The sequence below is a fragment of the Myotis daubentonii genome, chromosome 9 (genome assembly GCF_963259705.1).
Source record: "Myotis daubentonii chromosome 9, mMyoDau2.1, whole genome shotgun sequence".
NCBI lineage: Eukaryota > Metazoa > Chordata > Mammalia > Chiroptera > Vespertilionidae > Myotis > Myotis daubentonii.
In genome coordinates, this window is record NC_081848.1 from 25,024,344 (window position 1) to 25,046,566 (window position 22,223).

Here is a 22,223-nt window from a genome sequence, read left to right on the forward strand (position 1 = left end):
CTTTCAGAGAACAAGAAAAATAGGTTTATTTGCATTATGCTTATTAATTTGTGTAGATAGTATCTGGTAAGTTAATGTTCAAGAAAAAATATTAAATTTGTATTAAAATGCTCTATTATTTTATGTTAATGATTACTCATTTATTTCAGCCCTTTGTATTCAGCATGTCTTTATTGAAATAAACTTATGTTTCTATGAAAATTGAAGCTATTGCTTTTTTGCGGCCCACATAACCTTAAACTTTGTTTATTTGGCCCGTGTTAGCCATGAGCTTGACATACTTGCTGTAACTGGTTCTGTTGCCTCGTGGGGTGACTATCTGTAGCAGTTTAAATGCAGGCGGCCGCCAATGTTCCCACGTGTGCTAAGCCACACCCCAGCCGTGTACACTTTATACTTGAGGTGACTGGTGAATGCACGTATTTACTAGACCTTTCCAGTATAAATTTAAAATTACAGTAATACATATAGAAAACTTTCCTGTGAAATTAAATTTTTCATACATAATTTACAGAAACGTGTCTAATAAGTAAAAACAGGTAAAATAATTAATTTGTTAACTTTTTAACATATGCATTGGGAAAACCTACTTTATTATATAACAGACTTTCGGCTTTAGCAGAAACCCCCTCACCCGAATTAGTCCATTATATTGAGGTTTTATTATATTTCCTTATCCCCCAGTGGTCTATGTAGGGATGAGATTTCCCCGCATCCTACCTCAGTCTGGTGAGGTTGTTTTCTTTTTTCTTCTTCCAGCTGAGCCCTGAAGCAATCAGATTCTAATCTTAACTTCTGTTGTTCAATTTGTTCAAGTAATTCCAATTGCTTTTGCTTCTGCTCTTCTATTTCCATTATCTAGGTAAAAAAAAAACACACACACACAAGGAAAAACACAAAACTGTGGATCTATTAACAACAAACTCACACAAAAGAAAAGTTTATAGAATGAATTACATTGAAAAGAAACAGGTATTATCACCAACAGTACCAATTATCCCAGAAGATTATCTGTTATTGTGCTGCTGTCGGGGGCAAGGGGGAAGGGAGTGAACGATGGGAAAAGGAGGAAAAGAGAAAAAGGGAAAAAAAATTAAAAAGAGACAGAAAGAAAACAACAACACATTAATGATTTCTATTTCTTGGAAGCACAGGGAAGCCATGATCATCACTGAAGCCCCACCTACAGAGAAGGCCAAATTCTGTGTCCACAAGGTTAATTTCACAACGTACTAAGTAAGAAATGACAAAGATATTAAATGTCAAGGCCTCCCCAAACACTTTGATTTCTAAGGCATACCCATAGAAGAATGCAGTTATTTAGAACCCAAATAGCAATACAATGATAAACACTGTCAGGCATGAAACAGAGTTGGCCAATGGCACATGGATGACACCTGGACTATAATGTTACACCAATATACACACAGATCCAAGTGAAAAGAATGGATGTCAGAGTGACCAAGTTTCATGAGGACAGGGACTGGGCTAACCTGGTTGCCTGCTAAATCCAGCATCTAGTCAAGTCCCTGATACATATGTAATACATAGTAAATATTTACTGATTAAGTAAAAAAATGAATGTGAAGTTTTATTAAGAGGAACACTTTTATTAGAGATAATAAAAGATGATCTTGTTTTCAAAACAAGAACTGTCTCAATCCGAAACTTTACCTATTTTTAGTCAGGCAACAGTTAAAAATTAATGAGGCTATAGCAAGTTCCTGTCTTCATTTCCTTACTTTCCCTCAGGGTAGGAACCACTGAATTTAGCTGTTTACAGTACTGCAGTACCTCTAGAACAGCATTATCAATATAAAAGTCACTAGCTACATGTGACTAGGTAAGTGAATTCAAACTAACTAAAAATTAAAATTCAGTTCCTCATTACACTAGTAATATTTCAAGTATTTTATAGCCCATGTAGCTAGCAGTTACATGGACACAGATATAGAACATTTCCATTACCACAGAAAGTTCCATTGGACATTAATGCTTTAGAATACTGATTTAAAAAACAAGTATCTGAGAAGAAATACTGGCTCAGAATTTAACTGTATAGCTGTATTTTTATAAAAAACTATATAAACTGACTGACTTAGTAACAACCAGCTTCTTTCAAGGTAATTTATATTAAAAATAAATATTTTGCCCTAGCCAGTTCGGCTCAATGGATAGAGTATCGGCCCGGGGACTGAAGGGCCCTGGGTTCGATTCCAGTCAAGGGCACATACCTTGGTTGTAGGTTCGCTGACCCTGGTTAGGGTGTGTGCAAGAGGCAACCAATCTACGTGTCTCTCTCACATTGATGTTTCTGTCTCCTTCTCCCTTCCACTCTCTTTAAAAATCAATGGAAAAATATCCTCGGCTGAGGATTAAAATAAATAAATAAATAAATAAAGGAAAAGCTGTGTTGAGACTGAATATCGAATGTCATATGTAATTGAAAAATTAAAACAAAGAAACCAACCAAAAAACCCTTAAATAAATAAATAAATAAATAAATACGATCTTTTACTAAAGTATATGGAACCAAAATTATTGATAAGAAGGTTGAATTTAGAGGAGAACCAAGATGGCGGCATAGGTTAATGCTGGAGTTTGCTGCTTTGAACAACTACTTCAAAAGTGAAACTAAAACACGGAACGGACATCACCCAGAACCACAGGAACACCGGCTGAGTGGAAGTCCTACAACTAGGAGGAAAGAGAAACGCACACGGACACTCAGAGGAGGCGCAGTGCTGAAGTCAAATTCTGAGGTGCTGAGTGCGCGGAGCGGGCTGGCGGCGGAGGGCGCGGTTGTTGTTTTCAATCGGGAGGGAGTCGCAGACTCTGAGCTCCAGATACAGGCGAGTCTTTAGGGACCCAGGCTCAAACGGGAGAAGCGGACTGTCTGGCTTCGGTCAGAGCGAGTGCAGCTTTCTCTCCGAGCTTTGCAGCGGGTGCTGGGACTCAGAGAGGCAGAGCCCCTGGGGACAGGACTGAGAGCCGCCATAACTGCTCTCTCTGGCCCACCCTGTTGATCCTGTGCGACCCGCCCCGCCCAAGCCCTGCACAGAGGCATTTGCCGGATAGCCTCAGGCAAAGGCTAGATTAGCACCTCCCTAGAGGACAGAAGTTCTCTCACTGCTGACACAGCTGATTCTCATAGCCACTTGGCCTGGAGGTCAAACCCTCCCTGGAATTAGCTACAACAATCAAGATTTATCTATAAGACTGCGAACAAAGACCACTAGGGGGTGCACCAAGGAAGCATAACAAAATGCGGAGACAAAGAAACAGGACAAAATTGTCAATGGAAGATATAGAGTTCAGAACCACACTTTTAAGGTCTCTCAAGAACTGTTTAGAAGCTGCCGATAAACTTAATGAGATCTACACGAAAACTAATAAGACCCTCGATCTTATATTGGGGAACCAACTAGAAATTAAGCACACACGGACTGAAATAACGAATATTATACAGACGCCCGACAGCAGACCAGAGGAGCGCAAGAATCAAGTCAATGATTTGAAATGCGAGGAAGCAAAAAACATCCAACCGGAAAAGCAAAATGAAAAAAGAATCCAAAAATGCGAGGATAGTGTAAGGAGCCTCTGGGACAGCTTCAAGCGTACCAACATCAGAATTATAGGGGTGCCAGAAGATGAGAGAGAGCAAGATATTGAAAACCTATTTGAAGAAATAATGACAAAAACCTTCCCCCACCTGGTGAAAGAAATGGACTTACAGGTCCAAGAAGCGCGGAGAACTCCAAACAAAAGGAATCCAAAGAGGACCACACCAAGACACATCATAATTAAAATGCCAAGAGCAAAAGATAAAGAGAGAATCTTAAAAACAGCAAGAGAAAGAAACTCAGTTACCTACAAGGGAATACCCATTCGACTGTCAGCTGATTTCTCAACAGAAACTTTGCAGGCCAGAAGGGAGTGGCAAGAAATATTCAAAGTGATGAATACCAAGAACCTACAACCAAGATTACTTTATCCAGCAAAGCTATCATTCAGAATTGAAGGTCAGATAAAGAGCTTCACAGATAAGGAAAAGCTAAAGGAGTTCATCACCACCAAACCAGGATTATATGAAATGCTGAAAGGTATCCTTTAAGAAGAGGAAGAGGAAGAAAAAGGTAAAGATACAAATTATGAACAACAAATATGCATCTATCAACACGTGAATCTAAGAATCAAGTGAATAAATAATCTGATGAACAGAATGAACTGTTGATTATAATAGAATCAGGGACATAGAAAGGGAATGGACTGACTATTCTTGGGGGGGAAAGGGGTGTGGGAGATGTGGGAAGAGACTGGACAAAAATCGTGCACCTATGGATGAGGACAGTGGGAGGGGAGTGAGGGCGGAGGGTGGGGCGGGAACTGGGAGGAGGGGAGTTATGGGGGGAAAAAAAAAAGGAACAAATGTAATAATCTGAACAATAAAGATTTAATTAAAAAAAAAAAAAAGAAGGTTGAATTTAAATTTTTCTTCTGAAATACTATTTTTCAAAAAATCTTTAATGTCCAATATTACGACAGGGATCCATTTATTCCACAAATATTTATTGAACACTTATTATGCATAAAGCACTGTACCAGAAATTCTGTAGAATAAAATACATTTTTAAAAGTCTCCGACTTTAAAAACAAATACATTTTATAGGAAAGATATGTACAAAAGTATAAAATGCGAAGAAGTCATAAGGGTAAAATGAATAGTACATGTGAAGATGAAGTGCCTTCTATCAGCTGAATGTGTAAGTCAAGGCAGAATAAATGGTATCAAATGTAGCCAGATATTAAGACAAATTTCACTGGTCAAACAAAATTATAGTACCAAGGGGAAGAACAAAACCTTTAATAACAAAAATTTCAAATTACCTGTTTCTGTCTTGCTGCCATTCTAATTCTGGTTGCTTCCTCTTGAGGATGGAGTAGAACTGAACTCTGAGCTACAGCTGTGATTGTTTGGGTCTCATTTATTTCTAAGAGGATTCCCAAAACAAAAGTTAGTTTTAATAATTTAGAATTTTGATACTACTCTAATGCTCTTTATTCATTCATTTCATGAAGTTTTATTAGGAAAAAGATTTGAAGAACAAGCAAGTTTAATTTGAGGATGTAAATTTAAAAAGGATGTAAATTAAAAAAAATACCTTGTTCCTTTTTAGAGTCTGCATCACATGAAATTGGTTGATCTTCACTAGTGAGTGGTCCAGAGTCAACTGTTAGCATATCACTTTCAACTATAATAAATACATTATTATGAACATATTATCACTGTTAATCTTAAATCTGAACAAAATAACAAAACTCTGCACTCAGATTAACAATTCATCTTGGTCCACCTGAATGTCTTATTTAAGATCCAGTCACCTTCCAGATGACCACATATTTTATATATTAAACTTGGGCCTAGCCCAGCCAGCGTGGCTTAGTGGTTGAACACTGACCTATAAACCAGGAGGTCCTGGTTCGATTTCTGGTCAGGGCATAGGCCTGGTTTTTGGGCTCAATCCCCAGTGTGGGGTGTTCAGGAGGCAGCCGATCAGGGATTCTCTCTCATCATTGATGTTTTTCTCTCTCCCACCCCCTTCCTCTCTGAAATCAATAAAAATATAAAAATAACAAAAGCCCAGCCAGCATGGCTCAGTGGTTGAGTGTCAACCCATGAACTAGGACAGTGATGGCGAACCTTTTGAGCTCAGTGTGGCAGCATTTTGAAAAACCCTAACTTAACTCTGGTGCTGTGTCACATATAGAAATTTTTTGATATTTGCAACCATAGTAAAACAAAGACTTGTATTTTTGATATTTATTTTATATATTTAAATGCCATTTAACAAAGAAAAATCAACCAAAAAAAATGAGTTCGCATGTCACCTCTGACACGTGTGTCATAGGTTTGCCATCACTGAACTAGGAAGTCATGGTTCAATTCCAGGTCAGGGCACATGCCCGGTTGCAGGCTTGACCCCCAGTGATGGGCATGTAGGAAGCAGCCAGCCAATAATTCTCTCTCATCATTGATGTTTCTCTCTTTTTCTCTCCTTCTCCCCCTCTCCCTTCCTCTCTGAACATATGTTTTTATTGATTTTAGATAGAGAGGGAGAGAGAAACATGGATCAGTTGCCTCCTGTATTGTGCCCCAAATGGGAATTGAACCCACAACCTTTTTGGTATAAGGGACATTGCTCCAATCCACTGAGCCACTGTGCCAGGGCAGGAATGAACATGTTTTTAAGTAACTTAGAAAGGGTGTATGGCCTACAAAATGAGACTACTGGACAGACACACCTTGTTCCTGCCTAGAGGATAATGTTCCCTCTTCAATAGCAGTTGTTTCTGATTCAAATGTTGGTGCTTTACTCTCAGTTTCACTAATAGTCGTAGTCATTTCACTTTCATCCTCAGACATGGATTTAATTGTCCATAGAGATTTCTGGTTTCGAATCTTATTTAATAATTTTTTAAAAAGAATTTTTGAAGGGAGTTGCTGGGTCTTCATTGCCAAGGGAACTAAAAGAAAAGAAAAAACATTTATTCAGCATCTATTATACACCCAGTAAATTATCCTATCTTTATACTTAGTTACTGCTACAACTACTAGTTAAAACAAAAGCACAACTTTTTTTCCCTCACATTATTTATAATTTAACAGTATATACAATGCTATTCAAACCCAATCACAATTTTATGACCAGGAATAATATTTTTAACTTAAATTTAATAAAGACACCAAAATTAAACTATTTTCCAACAAGCATCCATCACAAATTTGAAGCTGAAAACGTATCAGTAACATGTTTATTCTGTTTGTAAATGAAGACAGAATGCATACCTCTTAATTTGTAAGATTAACTTTGAAAATATGTGTTGTAAGGTTCTATATGCTAGAGGAGGATACCAATTATGGTTCTGTACTTAGTAGCTACAGAGAAAAACATTAGCAGTTATACCTTGAAAGCAAATCAAGTGCTCCCAAAGGATTCCTGGTACTATCTGGGAAAATTTCTCCCGCTTATCATTATAAAGAGATCCCTGTAGTTAAAAATTCTTAAGTTGTTTCCTCAAAACATCCTTCCATATGGGCTGATAGTACAATTCCAAAACTCAGTACAATACTAACAATTCTCTAAGGGGACAAAACTGTGTTTCCATGCATAGTGTTCTGACGTAAGGAATAAAATTTAAGAAATCTACAGAGGTTGAAAACTGGCAGACTATAATTTTCTGACCTTTTCTTTAAACTTTCTTAGTCGTAACTTACATGTACAGCACAGTGAACTTTACATTTATCTATATAACATCACCCAGATCATTATGTGAAACATTTCAAAAACTCCTTCATGCTCCTTCCAGTCAGTACACCCCTCAAGATAACCAATATGCTGCCTTGAAACCAGATTATTTTTGCCTTGAATTTTATATAAATATGGAATTACATTTAGGTATTTTATTTTTACCTGGCTTCTTTCACTCACCATTTAAAAACAATAGTATTCCTAGGTTCTTTTGAAAAATCAAGAGAATTGGCAAAACCCAACCAGCAATCCCAAATGGATTAGCAGTAGCTGAAAAGTGACTGTCCTTTTAGATAAGGCAAGCTGTGCAACTCTGACAAACCACCAATCTGAATGATATTCCCAATGAAAACAACTCAAAGAGCTGAAGGAAACAGTAAAGTATCTTCTTAAAGGCACTGCTGATCTGGCAAGAAAATAAAAGATTCTGCAGAGGCCAGAAATGAAATTTAAGTGGGAATTCTGGAAGACAAATGAGCCCAAAACCACCTTCTGAAGTTATGGCCAAACCGCAATGACCTTACACTTTGGACAGTAGTGTGGGCCTAGGGACAGGGACAAAGCCTAGAGCCCTCACCCAAGGAGTTCAAGAGGAGACCCACATAAAGTTGGAAGCCTAAAGGGCTACCTACCCAGTGTAGAGTGGAAATGATGAGAAAGCCTGAGTGGTTTTGAACAAAGGCCATAGTAGTTAGGGATAGGGGTAAAAAGAGGTCAAAATGAAGAGGACTTAGTCTTATAGTAGATATAGAGTAAAAGAGCGGGAGGTGTCAGAGGCAACCACTGGTCTAGCTTGGACAACTGCAAACTGTATCTATATATATAAAAGGCTAATATGCAAAGTGACCCCTCAGGAGTTCGACCAGGAGACCTGGAGTTTGATTGCTTGCTATGACATGCGCTGACCAGGGGGCAGCATGGAATGAAAGAAGGCCCCGGTCGGCAGCTGGAAGGCCCTATCAGCCCTGATTGCTGGCCAGGTCTAGGGACCCTACCTGTGCACAAATTTCGTGCACTGGGCCTCTAGTATATATAAAAAAGGCTAATATGCAAAGTGTCGCCTCAGGAGTTTGATCAATTGCTATGACGTGCGCTGACCACCAGGGGGCGGCGTGGAACAAAGGAAGGCCCCAGCCAGCAGCTGGCAGCCAGAAGGCCCTGATAGGCCCAGATCACAGGCCAGGCTGAAGGACCTTACCTGTGCACGAATTTCGTGCACCGGGTCTCTAGTTTACTACGGAGGAGGAAGACAGGAAGACAAGGTTTCTGGACTAAAGAGAAGATGATCAATTTGCTGTTAAGATACTGAGTTTTAAGTACCCATGATAAGGTTTTGAATGGTGGAGACAGAGATGAAGTTTAGAAAAGAGATCTAAGTGTTTGCTATTTATTACACACTTAGTGTCTAGCTATAATTAACACAGTAGGATTTCTTTGGTGATTTGATGAAAGTCTAAAAAAGTGCTGACCTTTCAAATGAATTCAGAATTAAGCATCTAAACCAAGTACCCTAAAAATCTTCAGACTATATGTACATATGAATAAAAGAACTTTCCTCCTATATATATGAAAAGGATCATTAATAATGGAAATCTGTACATGCTATTTCCTCCTTCCATCACTCCTATTCCCAATAAGCACTGTTTGCACTCAAATTAGACCACACTTTTCTGTTGGCAAATGATTAGTAATTTGTTCTATGAAACACTGTAATATTCAATTTTGAAGAAGTTTTTACCATCTGCTTCACCAGGACATATTGTTTCAGCTTCTGTCACTGGAGGTTTTTCAGTTTCACCTAAATTTTCTTGTTCCATTGAAAGGTCCAGTTCTTCATCTTGGATCTGATCAGTCACAGTGGGCAAAGGTTCTGGTTCGAGGTGCAAAATCAGGTTTCCTTTCACCTCTCAATAAAGAAATACAGAGATATGTTTCCATTCCAAAATGACTAAAAAGAACTTGAGCATAAAAATTTAAAGGCCATTACAGTTTCTAAGTCTAAAACATGAGGACCTCTTTCAAACGAACAACTCATTTCAAAATAAAAACTGCTTCATCAATGCAAACGCATTTTCCCACCAAGACATTTAAAGGCATCGTAGAAAGTTTATTGAAAATATCTTACTCCTGTCTGCATTGTACATGTCTTCAAAGGCAAATTCGAGCTCTCTCTGCCAGTCTTCTTTCATTTCACTGCGTTTGTATGGAAGTGCAACTAGTTGTGGTGGCATTCGTGCTACAGTCTGTCTCCTGCGTGCCAGGTCCTCTTGCTGTAGCTGTTTGAGTTCTTTCATTAGTTTTTCTTGACTCTTCAAGAATGAAGAGATTTCATTAACAACAGCTGAGGCACACACTTAGGGTATTAATATTAACAGTGAGGGGAAAGTAGGGAAATCTTGAGGAACAGGGCCAGGGGTTACCCTCCCTCCTCTACCATTTGTTATACCACAAAAAAGACATTAAATTCATTCAAAAATATTTACTAAATGTCAGATACCACTGATGTTAGAGATACAACCTCACCCCTAGAGCAGCAAACAGGGAATTAGTACTCTGTCATAAGGACTCTAAGGTGGTGGGTAGAACTGATTACACCACAAAGCTTCAAAGGTGTCTGCCAGTTACAGTTCTCCTTTCTCAGGACAGGCATGCAGTTAGGCTCTGTCTAATAGGCTCTCTGTAAGTGCCACGACTCCTGCAGTGCACTCTGTACCAGCTCTCCTCGCAGACAGCAGCATATACCAGTCTCCGGTAGGCACCAGGACCCAGAGCGACTGTGGCTTAACAGATGATACTTATTACATCATACTCTTGGAATCACCATGATTAAAGGAGATTTATATGTATCTCTTTAAGCTTAGAGTCTGGCTAATTTGGAAATTTAAGCAGGAGTTTCAGTGAGGTTATCTAACAGGATTTTGGTGGTGGAGGCTAGGGAGGGAGCATAAGAGAAAACTTCTGATTCCTTGGGATGAGGATTTAGCCCGATAAAAGTGGGTGAAGGAGAAGGCATATAAGAAAGAAGTAACAACTACAGTACAAAGGTATGGAAATGAAGGCACAGGGTATTCAGAAAAAGTACACTATTCATTATAGATAGGACATACAAGTAGAGGGCAGGGGTATTCAAGGAAAAAAGATAAAGTTGAAAGGGCAAGTAGCGGCCAAACACTAGTTATAACAGACACTAGACACCAGCAGGAAATACGGTCCCAGGGCACAATGGTATTTACAGCAAAAAGGTTCAGACGGGGGAAGGAAACACTCTAGTGGTAATGAGATTGCACAGTTTGATGACATTTTTGTGTAAGAGACACTAAGTCTGAAAAAAGGTGGACAGCCTGTATAACAAAGTGTTTTTCAAGTGATTACATATACACACTACTTGTTCTTATATAAGTTTAAAATATTTTGTCATTTGGAGATAAAATATCTCCAATTTTTTTGCCATGTCCTGAAAAAGAATCAAATTATGAAATCACTTCATTTACATTAAGTTTCAAATCACTAACTTCTTATTCAATTAACTTGAAATTTATTTGAATAAGTATACTATTCTTGGCTCGCTGAAAGCTTGGCATATTTTTCTACTTGAATTATTTATAATATCTACCACCACCAATGATAAATTACTGTGAGCTTATGAAATTCCAGGCACAATCCCAGGGGCTTCACTCAATTCATTTAATCCTCACAAAACAGATCATGAAACAGAGCTCAGAGAGCTTAGGTAACCTGCCTGAGATCAAAGAGCGAAGGAGTAAAGGGACAAAAATCTAGGCGGACTATGGAGTCTACTCACTTCACCACCAGACATTACTGATTTATGGAGGAGTGCTCAGTTTACGATGCTTTCACAATTTTTTCTATAGGTTTAGGCCTTAGATAGACTGATACTAATTCAGACATTCAGTTATTTTAGTCATAACTTATTTCCAGTTTATAAAAGCTAAAAATTTAAGGGAGAAGGTAATAATTCAGTTCAAACTATACAAATGAACTTTAATGAGATAGGCATTTTGCCAATGTCACCCCAATAAATTCAATTTTAAAAGGAGACAGGCATTTATTCCTCACAGGAGCACTTAAAAAACTTCCTCAGATAAGCATTTAAAACATCTAAATGCATGCGTCAAATTCAGAACATAAATTCAGACTTCTAAAAAGATTAGTCATTTCTATGCTGTTTCAAGAATAAACACTTGCTGACAACTGTGAAGCTGAAACTATGAAGCCAGTTTCCATTATACATATTCTGCAGTTCTGCAACAACCACCTTTTCAAAGCTGCTTGACAACAGGGTCATGACTCCACCTTTGAATCAACACTCTGCGAAGCCAACAAGTGCTCTGCTCAACAAATATTTAATGAGTTGAATTCTAGAATTTACAGAGTACAAATTAGAAAAGTGATTAATTTCTTCTCAGGCTATTTTCGAATTGATTAAAATATTTAACTTTTAATAAATTCATCATTAGTAACCATTTTAGAACAGCAATATACTATTAGTGAGAATAGCTTCACCCAACCTGAATTTGAAACAAGAGGTAAAAGAAAGTGGGGAAATTTGAAATCATATGACTCAGAGGCTATATTTTCACATTCCTCACACCTCCTTACTTTGAGCCCATTCACTCATCAGTTCTGCAAAGCTATTGGTTAAGTCTGTCAGTAGTGGTCACAGTGAGAATGTAATTCTTACTTGAGCCAAATGGATCTTTTTCATTGCTTGGAAACCCCGTACATGTGCCTTTTCAGTTTGCTCCATTCTCTCTTTCTCTGCTTGTTTTTGTACTTCTTCCAGTCTTTTAGCTTCTTCTTCAGCAGCCAAATGAGGATCTGGCTAGCAGTCAATCAGTAACATTTTAGGCAATTTAAAAGTGTAAGACAAACCAATAATTAAAAAAACAACTTTAAAAGCATGTTTTACTACTTAAATAAAATTAAATGATAAGCCCTAGCGGGTTTGGCTCAGCGGATAGAGCATCAGCCTACGGACTGAAGGGTCCCAGGTTTGATTCCAGTCAAGGGCACATGCCTGGGTTGGGGGCTCAATCCCCAGTAGGGGGTGTGCAGGAGGCAGCCAATCAATGATTCTCTCTCATCATTGAAGTTTCTATCTCTCCCTTTCTCTTCCTCTTTGAAATCAATAAAAAAAATATTTTTTTAAATTAAATGATAGTTGAATGCCCACAGCATGTATCTATGACAAAGATGAAATTGTTACTGTAAAGTTTTACAAGTTGTTAATTTCAAGCCAGATTACACTATAGCAGTGATTTTCAACTGGTGTGCCACAAGAATTTTCAAAACATTCAATACCTAACTATTTATTTAGTCAGGAGCTCTGACCTCTTTTCCTTACATTGGAAAAAAAAAGACAACAGCCAACACACAATAGCTGTCCGGTGTGAATGAATCAAAATTATACTTATTTCTTTTTTTGCCAGCTTGCAAAAAATGTATTGTATTTTTTGATGTGCCACAGAATTTTAGTAATTAGGTTATGTGTGCCATGAAAAAGGTTGAACATTGCTGCATTATACTTATCCAAACGCATTTTGTTAAGTAGAGAAATCCCATTAAAACAACAAATGCTGAAAGGTAGTAGTAAAGAAACCACAAACATCAAAAATCATGTAAGTCATTTAGGAAAGCACCGAGATTTATTTTTGATTTTCAGTCAACATCTGCTGCTTGGCTTCAGCCTCAAGAAGACCAATTCACCAAAAACACCTACTTTAATATAATTTCTGGCTTCCTAGAACTTGCACATAACCAATGATTATGTGACTGTAGTTAGCCATCATATTCATTAACATAACAATAATACTAAAGAGGGGGAGAGGCACATAACCTGGATTCTTATATCTGAATATTCATTTTCAAATCTTGGTAAACATTCCAAATGTAATTAATCTTAATAAAAGTCTTCTATGTATTTTATATGTTGAAATTGTATTTGTCAGTTGAAATAATTAATGATGAACATGAAAACTATATATATAAAAGCCTAAGCGACCGGTTGACCAGTAGCTACAATGCTCACTGTCCACTGGGGGCAGACACTCAATGCAGGAGCTGTCCCCTGGTGGTCAGTGCGCTCCCACAGAGGGAGCACCACTCAGCTGACCAATGGGCACCAGACGCTGGGCTCATGGCTGGCGAGTGCAATTGCAGTGCGTGAGCCTCTCCCACAGACACTCCCCTGCGTTCCCTTCCCCATCGGGACCGGGATTGGTACTGACTGGGAGCGAGCCCATGGCCCCCACTCGGTCATGGGCATGCTGGTATCGCACTAGGATGGGTGCACGGAGACCACAGCGGAGTGGCAGCAAGCCTACTGAGCAGTGGCGGCAGGAGGTGCAGCGGAACCAGGATGAGCGAGAGTGGCATTGTGCTCAGCCTGGGCTCAGGCTGCTCCCTGGCTGCCTGCCACTTCGCATACTACTACACCCCTTGGGGGATGTAGAACTGCTGGTTTCAACTGATCCCCACAGGCCAGGCCAAGGGACTCCACCGGTGCACAAACCCATGCACCGGGCTTCTAGTTAAGTATATATATAAAATTATTTAAAACTCTCAAACAGTGAAATAAATAGGGAAAGAGACTGACATTAAGATAGTAAGAGTGCAATGTCCAAACAACTTTATAAAAAAATATTATGTAAGTCCTAGCTGGTTCGGCTCATGGATAGAATGTCAGCCTGCAGACTGAAGGGCCCCCAGTTTGATTCCAGCCAAGGGCACATGCCTGGGTTGTGGGCTCGATCCCCAGTAGGGGGCATGCAGGAAGCTGCCAATCAATGATTCTCGCTCATCATTGATGTTTCTATCTCTCCCTCTCCCTTCCTCTCTGAAATCAATAAAAAAAATATTAAAAAAGTAAGTTTCCAAATATAGAGATTAAAAATATATTTTAAATAAGTTAATTAAAAAAGTATCATATAACTTTTTTTTAATAATCCTCACCCAAGAATATTTTTCCATTGATTTTTAGAGAGAGTGAAAGGGAGAGGGAGAGACAGAGAGAAACAAGAATGTGAGAGACAAATTGATTGGTTGCCGCCAGCATGCCCCTGACCAGGGCCGGGAGCCTGCAAGGGAGGGACGTGCCCTTCCCCGAACCGAATGGGGGGCCCTTCAGTCCACAGGCCAATGCTCTATCCACTGAGCCAAACCAGCCAGGACAAAAATATTATATAACTTTTGAGCCAATAAATATTTATGCAAATCTAAATACACCAGACAAAACAAGAAAGATTCTATTAAATCAAAATTGTATTTGCTATAAAATAATAGTGCATTAACATGCATAACATTATACAAAATAACCTTTACGGAACAGTATTTCATTCCATTTAGGCCATGAGGTTTAAGAAAAAAAGTTGTTTTGAAATTCTTCATACCATTTAAGGGTAAATTAAAAGCAAAATGTCAATTTTGATAAACCAAAATTTTAAGGGAGGGAAACTTTAAAATATACAACATTCATGATTAACATGTTAAGTCCAGACACAATGAGAAATATAAAGGATATAAAGAAAATAAAGTTAGAGAAAAATTAGGTAACCCCAACTTTTCGTTTGTTTGTTTGTTAATCCTCACCAGAGGATATTTTTTCCATTGACTTTTTAAAAAAATATATTTTATTGATTTTTTACAGAGAGGAAGGGAGAGGGATAGAGAGCTAGAAACATTGATGAGAGAGAAACATCGATCAGCCACCTTCCTCACACCCACCACTGGTGATGTGCCCGCAACCAAGGTACATGGCCTTGACCGGAATCGAACCTGGGACCCTTCAGTCCGCAGGCCAATGCTCCATCCACTGAGCCAAAGCTGTCAGGGCTCCATTGACTTTTAAAGAGAGTGGGAGATGCCCTGCCTGTTTGGCTCAGTGGATGGGGCCTCAGCCTGTGAACTGAAGGGTCCCAAGTTCGATCCCAGCCAAGTGCACATGCCCGAGTTGCGGGCTTGATCCCTGATGGGGGGCATGTAGGAGGCAGCCGATCAATCATGCTCTCTCATCATTGATGTTTCTGTCTCTCTCCCCACTCTCCCTTTCTCTCTGAAATCAATAAAAATATATTTTTAAAAATAATAAATAAATAAATAAATAAAGAGAGTGGGAGGGAGGGAGGGGTGTACAGAGGGAGGAAGGAAAAAAGAGAGAGAGACATCAACATGGGAGAGACACATCGATTGGCTGCCTCCTGCACCCGCACTGACGAGGGCCAGGTCGAACCTGCAACCCAGGTACATGCCTTGACCAGGAATTGAACCAGAGACCCTTTGGTGCACGGGCCACAGCTCTAACTACTGAACACACCGGCCAGGGCAGGTACCCGGTTTTATTCTTACTGCCTAAACATCAAGAAATGATTTTACAAGAATGCTTTAGGGATATAATCCTTTATAGATTTGTGTCAGTGCAATTAAAAATTTAAACAAAAATCTGGTTGAAATAATTATTCAGATTCCACTCAGTAGCTGAACTCAAAGATGTGTGAAATTTGCAAAAACTGAATCCCAAGCAAAAACTCATTTTAGAAAACGTTTCTAAATTTTTTTTTCATGAATTGTAATCTGCAGTGCATAAAATAAATATAAAATATGCTACTTCTGCATCTTGTACATCAGTCATTTAGAGAAATTTTTAAATTGATGAATTTAACTTTTCTGTTTTACTTGTCTGCAGACATTCCTGGGTCTCACAGTAACCAATATAATGGTTACAATAGAAAAAAATCTTTCTAGAATGAAAAATCCATTTTTAAACTATGCAACTGTCAATGACAAAAGAAAAAATATCATGAAGGGCATCAGTAATTTAAGAATTTAGTTTAGTTGTGTATACAGAAAGTAAATGTAGCAAAACATAATTCAGAGAATTACTGACTCCAGCAGGAATATAGCAGGCCACTTTCATCATTCTTTAGCCAAGACAAATTTTGTGGCATATAAGAGTTTAGAATTAAGTTATCAGGATATTCAAACACCACATACTAGAAGCTCTTACATGTTAAAAAAGTTGAATGAACAAATAAAGTAGTTTATTTGCAAAAAGCTGATGAAGAAATATTATGTTTGCATTACTTACAGAAGAAATGGAACAATAGAAAAATGGTTAAATAAATTCTATGATTTAATATTAAGTACTTGTTAAATATCATGTTTTTAAAAGTGTATATGTTTATATAGAGAGACTATAATGAATTCATTAATGGATTAACTACATTTCCTTTTGGTGATGAAATCATGGGTGTTTTTCCTATCATTTAGGCTGGCATGTATAATTCCAAAATTTTCACAAAGAGCATATATTATTTTGATTAAAAAAGTTTTAAGATTTGCTATTTTAAAATATAACCATCCAAATAGCTAACTCCTTTCATTCATATTAAACCTCATTTATATTAAATATGACACGATAATTCAAAACATATTTGAAAGATTTTTAAAAACATTATTACTCTATGATGGTTAGTTGAATTATTCAAATTTTGACATCTGGAAACAACTTACAAGAAGCTATATATAACTCAATTCAATGAACAGAGAAGTAATAAAATGAGGAAAACGAACAAACATTAAGTCAATCACCTGTTCTGTGTCTGTCTCTCTATTCACGAAAGCGTAAAGATGATGGTAGGTAGAACTATTGGTTTTCACATTAGAAATTCTCTTTATTTCAATGTTCTGAAAAAAATGGAACATAGGAAATAGATTGTTAGATTAAAAGCATTAATTTTCATTTAAAGCTAGATCCAATACAAATAAATTTATTTTGTATTTTCATCAGTTATTCTTATTTTTTTCACATGGGATCATGCCCTATATTTCCATTAAACTGGAATTAGAATTAAAAGCTAGATTATATTTAGAAAAGAGTATTAAAGAGGTGATGCTGTATAGTTTAATGCAGGGGTGGGCAAACTTTTTGACTCGAGGGCCACAATGGGTTCTTAAACTGGACTCAGAAGGAGCTGCGGCCGTGTTTCCCGACGTTGCCATGTTAACACTGCTGCTGGTGAAGGAGCGGAGGGGAGAGCAAGAGAACCCTCTGCTCTTTCGGCTCCGCGGGCCGGATAGAACAGCCGAATGGGCTGGATCCAGCCGTAGTTTGCCCACGGCTGGTTTAATGCATCACATCAGGAAGCATATAATAAGTTGTTCTACTATTATTGATTCTAAGTTTGATTATTTGGTTACAGCAGTTCATGCTCACTGATAAAGTTCCATCTCTCAGATTACTTGGTAATCTTATATAATAAAAGGCTAATATCCAAATCGACCGAATGGCAGAATGACCGGTCACTATGATGCACACTGACCACCAGGGGGCAGACACTCAACGCAGGAGCTGCCCCCTGGTGGTCAGTGTGCTAAGCCAGAAGCCAGGCTCACAGCTGGCAAGGTCAGCGGCAGTGGCGGGAGCCTCTCCCGCCTCCGCAGCAATGCTAGGGACTGGGAGAGGGTGCAGGCCGGGTTGAGGGACTTCCCCCCCACCACCTCCTGCCACCCCCATGTTCTGTGCACATGCACCGGCCCTCTAGTTAAAGAGAAAAATATACCTTTATGATGGATATCTCTTGTAGACATGACCATAACCAAGCCAGATAAATACAGAACATGAGAAACTAGTCTAGTCTCTTCAAACCAGTCCCTTAAAAAAGTCTGAAATAAAAGACTTTGGGGAGGTATTGTTTTACATTAAGAGAAACCAAAGAAATAAAACAAGCAGAAGCAATAGGTGAACTTTGGCTTGGATGCTGGTTTGGGGGGGGGAAAAAAAGTCCTAGCTGGTTTGGCTTAGTAGATAGAGCACTAGTCTGCGGTCTGAAGGGTCCCAGGTTCGATTCTGGTCAAGGGCACATGCCTGGGTTGTGGGCTCAATCCCCAGTGGGGGGCGTGCAGGAGGCAGCTGATCAATGATTCTCTCTCATCATTGATGTTCCTATCTCTCTCTGTGAAATCAATTAAAAAAGAAAAAGGTATAAGACAAGACAATTTAGGGGCAGTTGGAAAATTCTGATTACTGACTAAATAGTAAATGGATTTAAGGAATTAATGTTAATTTTCCTAAGGTGTTACTGTGATTGCATAAGAAAACATCCTTATTCTTACAAGAAGCATGCAGAAGTATTTAGGGTGAAATGTCATTTCTACAATTTACATTCAAATGTATACATATATGCACAACTATTTGAAATCTATACACAACGCAAACAGCTATTCATTGTATTCTTCTAACTTCTCTGTTATTTTGAAAATTTTCATAAAAAAAAGTTGCGGGGGTTCTACATCCAATATATAATTCATATTTGCTAAATCATACAGTTTTTCATGCTTTTTGTAAATTTTTTACTTTGGTTTTCCAGGAACATTAGGAATTATGACAACGATAAATCACAGGATCACAGATAAAATACCACCTGTCTTTTAACATGGTACTGAGGGAGAGACTGCAATCTGACTCTTCCATTTGAATCTTGTTGGATCAAATGTTACATGGCAGATGGCTCAACATAAAAGCAGGAAGGCTGACAACATTAAAGGCTTAAGAGGTGAATACTGGGTACTTATATTGATCATGCATACATAAAATATATGTGTATATACAACTAAATTAGACATTTTTGTATTTGTGTTTTTCCTTTTCTAATTAACTTCTTAGGTAAAAATAACTGTAATTTTGATAATCATCCAAACAGCCATCCCAATAACCACCAAAAGCTAATGTGAACAAGAGAACTGATACCTTTTAATTTCCACTTTACTTAATAAAATTGTTCAAAATGATATTTTGCATAATCTTATATAAACTTATGAACTTATATGAACTAATCTCTATCTTATAATATAGTAACTATCTACAATGGCCAAATCCTAAATATGGAAAACTCTACAGAGCAAATAATCCAGTTTTCAAAAAATAAATAAAGGGCATTTTTAAAGATAAAAAACATCTACAGGTTTTCAAATAAGCAAAAATATTTTTAGATAACTGGGAAAAACTGAACACAGACTGTGTTTTAATATATTTTCATTGATTTCAGAGAGGAAGGGAGAGGGAGAGAGAGATGGAAACATCAATGATGATAATCATTGATTGGCTGCCTCCTGCATGCCTCCTTACTGGGGATTGAGCCCGAAATCCAGGCATGTGCTGTGACTAGGAATGAAACCACCTCTTGGTTCATAGGTCGACAATCAATCACTGAGCCACACTGGCTGGGTCACACACTTTATTTTAGATTATATTCAGAACAGTATTAGTATTGTGCTAAAAAAAAACAGTCCTAATACAGTAGAGATACATACTATTTACTCCAAATATATGCATGTGTTATTTGTACAATTAAAATTAAGTTAGACCCTGGTCGGGTAGCTCAGTTGGTTAGATCACTGTCAGGATAAGCCAAGGTTGTGGGTTCGATCCCCAATCAAAGCACATACAAGAACCAACCAATGACTGCATAAACAGATGGAACAACAAATCCATGTTTCTCTCTCTCCTTAAAAATCAATAAATTTAAAAAAAAAAAGTTATAGCAAATATTTTGACCTGTGCTGAATTCTATAAAGAATTATTATAGAATTAAAGTAAAGAATTATTATAACCTAGTTTTTCTTGACACTCAAAGTAATTCACCTCAAAAAGACTTGGGGGAGGAGGTGGCAGGCTTGTGATTTGGGCAGACCTCTCTTTTTCCGCAAGCAGTGCTTCCTTTCGAGCTTTTATGTGCCTTAAAAAACAAAAGATGCATAAATTACTTTCTCAGACAATATTATAGTACATCCCTGAAGATTAAAAATATAGAAGCCACAGGATCTCAAGAAATCCTCCCATCTGATCCCACAAGCTCAGTGTGTTATTTAATAAACAGTCTATACACAGCAGGTATTAAGAAATTGTTTACCAAGTTTAAGAGATATATCTAAGGACATAAAGCTCTACAGTGGGGTCTAGTCCAATGAACATCTAATGTTCTTTAGTTCAGGGTTAAAAAAAAAAAGAGAGCCCTGACCGGTTTGGCTCAGTGGATAGAGCGTCGGCCTGGGGACTGAAAGGTCCCAGGTTCGATTCCGGTCAAGGGCATGTACCTTGGTTGCGGGCACATCCCCAATAGGGGGCGTGCAGGAGGCAGCTGGTCGATGTTTCTCTCTCATCGATGTTTCTAACTCTCTATCCCTCTCCCTTCCTCTCTGTAAAAATCAATAAAATATATTAAAAAAAAAAAAGAGAAATATATTTTTAAAAAAATATATTTTATTGATTTTTTACAGAGAGGAAGGGAGCGGGATAGAGAGTTAGAAACATCGGATGAGAGAGAAACATCAATCAGCTGCCTCCTGCACACTCCCCACTGGGGATGTGCCCGCAACCAAGGTACATGCCCTTGACCGGAATCGAACCTGGGACCCTTCAGTCCACAGGCCGACGGTCTATCCACTGAGCCAAACCAGCTAGGGCAAAAAAGAGAAATATTGATAAAAATGGGCTACTACATAAAATGACTATTGCTGACTAATAACAGGCTCTTTCATTTTTATAATATGCAAAAATACTAATGACTTCCAAAGAGTCTATAACCTTTTAATGCTCTTAATTGCATTGATATTTTTTTGTTTTTCCACGTCAGAGGCAGAGAGATTTTGGTTGACACACGTGCTGAACTAGCCATACATTTCTACATAACTTAGCAATTGTTGCTAAAGTCTTTGTTACTATGTTTACCTACCTAAGCACATCCCCTCCCCCTACTGCATTATTTTTAAAAACCAAATTAACAACCCAATGGATATACTGTGATTTTTTTAAAATAGCTGCTTAAACAATATCCAATGCAGCATCTACTTCTAACCATATCTGCTTCAGTGGAAAATATGGTAAAAACTATTACTTTACCAGGTTTTTCGTTTAATTGACATTTCTTTTTGGTTTTTCTGTACTTTCAGGGCCTCTTTATGCCTCAGTTCAGCTTTTCTTTTTCTTTCTGCTGCCCTCTGTGCCAGAGCATTCAAATCAGGTTCCTAAAAATAGATATAAGATGTTAAATCATGTAATTCAGGGTTAAAAGGTAGCATTACAGTACAATCTTTGGTTGCTTCCCAAGTCAGAACAAAAATCATTAAAATGACCGAAGTTTAGGAAACACTGCACTAAAGCACAAATAAATGAACCTACAAAAATCTGGTATCAGAACTTATTGTCATTACTAAAAACCCAGACTAAAACCAGGGACCATGGAACATATTTATTGCCACATTCTTTAAAGATATTTCTTTTCCTCACTATTGGTTTGATATTGAAGACTTGCCTTGTTTTGTGTGTCTGTCTCCGGGACTGCAATCTAGAACAGGCATATGTTGTTTTACTGTGCTTCACTTTATTGCACTTGATAGTGTGGATTTTTACAAATTAAAGGTCTGTGGCAACCTACTTTGAGCAAGTCCATTTTTCCAATAGGCTCAGATGATAGTTAGCATTTTTTAGCATTAAAGTACTTTTTAGTTAAGGTATGTGCATTGTTTTTTAGACATAATGTGACTGTATACTTATTAGACTACAGTATAGTGTAAATATAACATTTATAAGCACCAGGAAACCAAACAATTCACGTGATTCACTTCATTGTGGTGGTCTGGGACAAAACTTGTAATATCTCCAAGGTATGCCCATATTTCCAATCATAAATCAAAATAAAAAACAACATAAGGTTTATAGGGCAGTCTGAAATACTGAGTTAAGTTCTACTTTGCCTCTTTGAAAGACATCATCAAAAAATTTTTACACTGTGTGATTGAAATCCAAGTGTATGTACATTCAACTATATATGTATTAGAGATATGAGGAATGATAATGAAATAAGAAATATGAATTCAACCCACTGAGTCTGTCCAAAA

General features: G+C 37.9%; 1 protein-coding gene across 9 annotated transcripts in view; it reads right to left on the minus strand.

The window, feature by feature from the left end:
- Positions 1-22,223, minus strand: part of CEP295 (centrosomal protein 295) — a 55,880-nt gene that overhangs the window by 28,755 nt on the left and 4,902 nt on the right. For 8 of the 9 annotated variants that reach the window (XM_059708152.1, XM_059708147.1, XM_059708146.1 and 5 more), the window contains exons 4-13: positions 21,226-21,350; positions 19,969-20,062; positions 16,917-17,012; positions 12,013-12,153; positions 9,436-9,619; positions 9,049-9,216; positions 6,304-6,525; positions 5,163-5,252; positions 4,888-4,991; positions 721-858 (exon numbers count right to left, since the gene is read on the minus strand). In XM_059708152.1, the coding sequence (XP_059564135.1) occupies positions 721-858; positions 4,888-4,991; positions 5,163-5,252; positions 6,304-6,525; positions 9,049-9,216; positions 9,436-9,619; positions 12,013-12,153; positions 16,917-17,012; positions 19,969-20,062; positions 21,226-21,350 (1,362 nt within the window). Of the gene's footprint in view, positions 1-720; positions 859-4,887; positions 4,992-5,162; positions 5,253-6,303; positions 6,526-9,048; positions 9,217-9,435; positions 9,620-12,012; positions 12,154-16,916; positions 17,013-19,968; positions 20,063-21,225; positions 21,351-22,223 lie in introns of those variants that run through there. The other variant, XM_059708155.1, reaches the window with a different exon arrangement.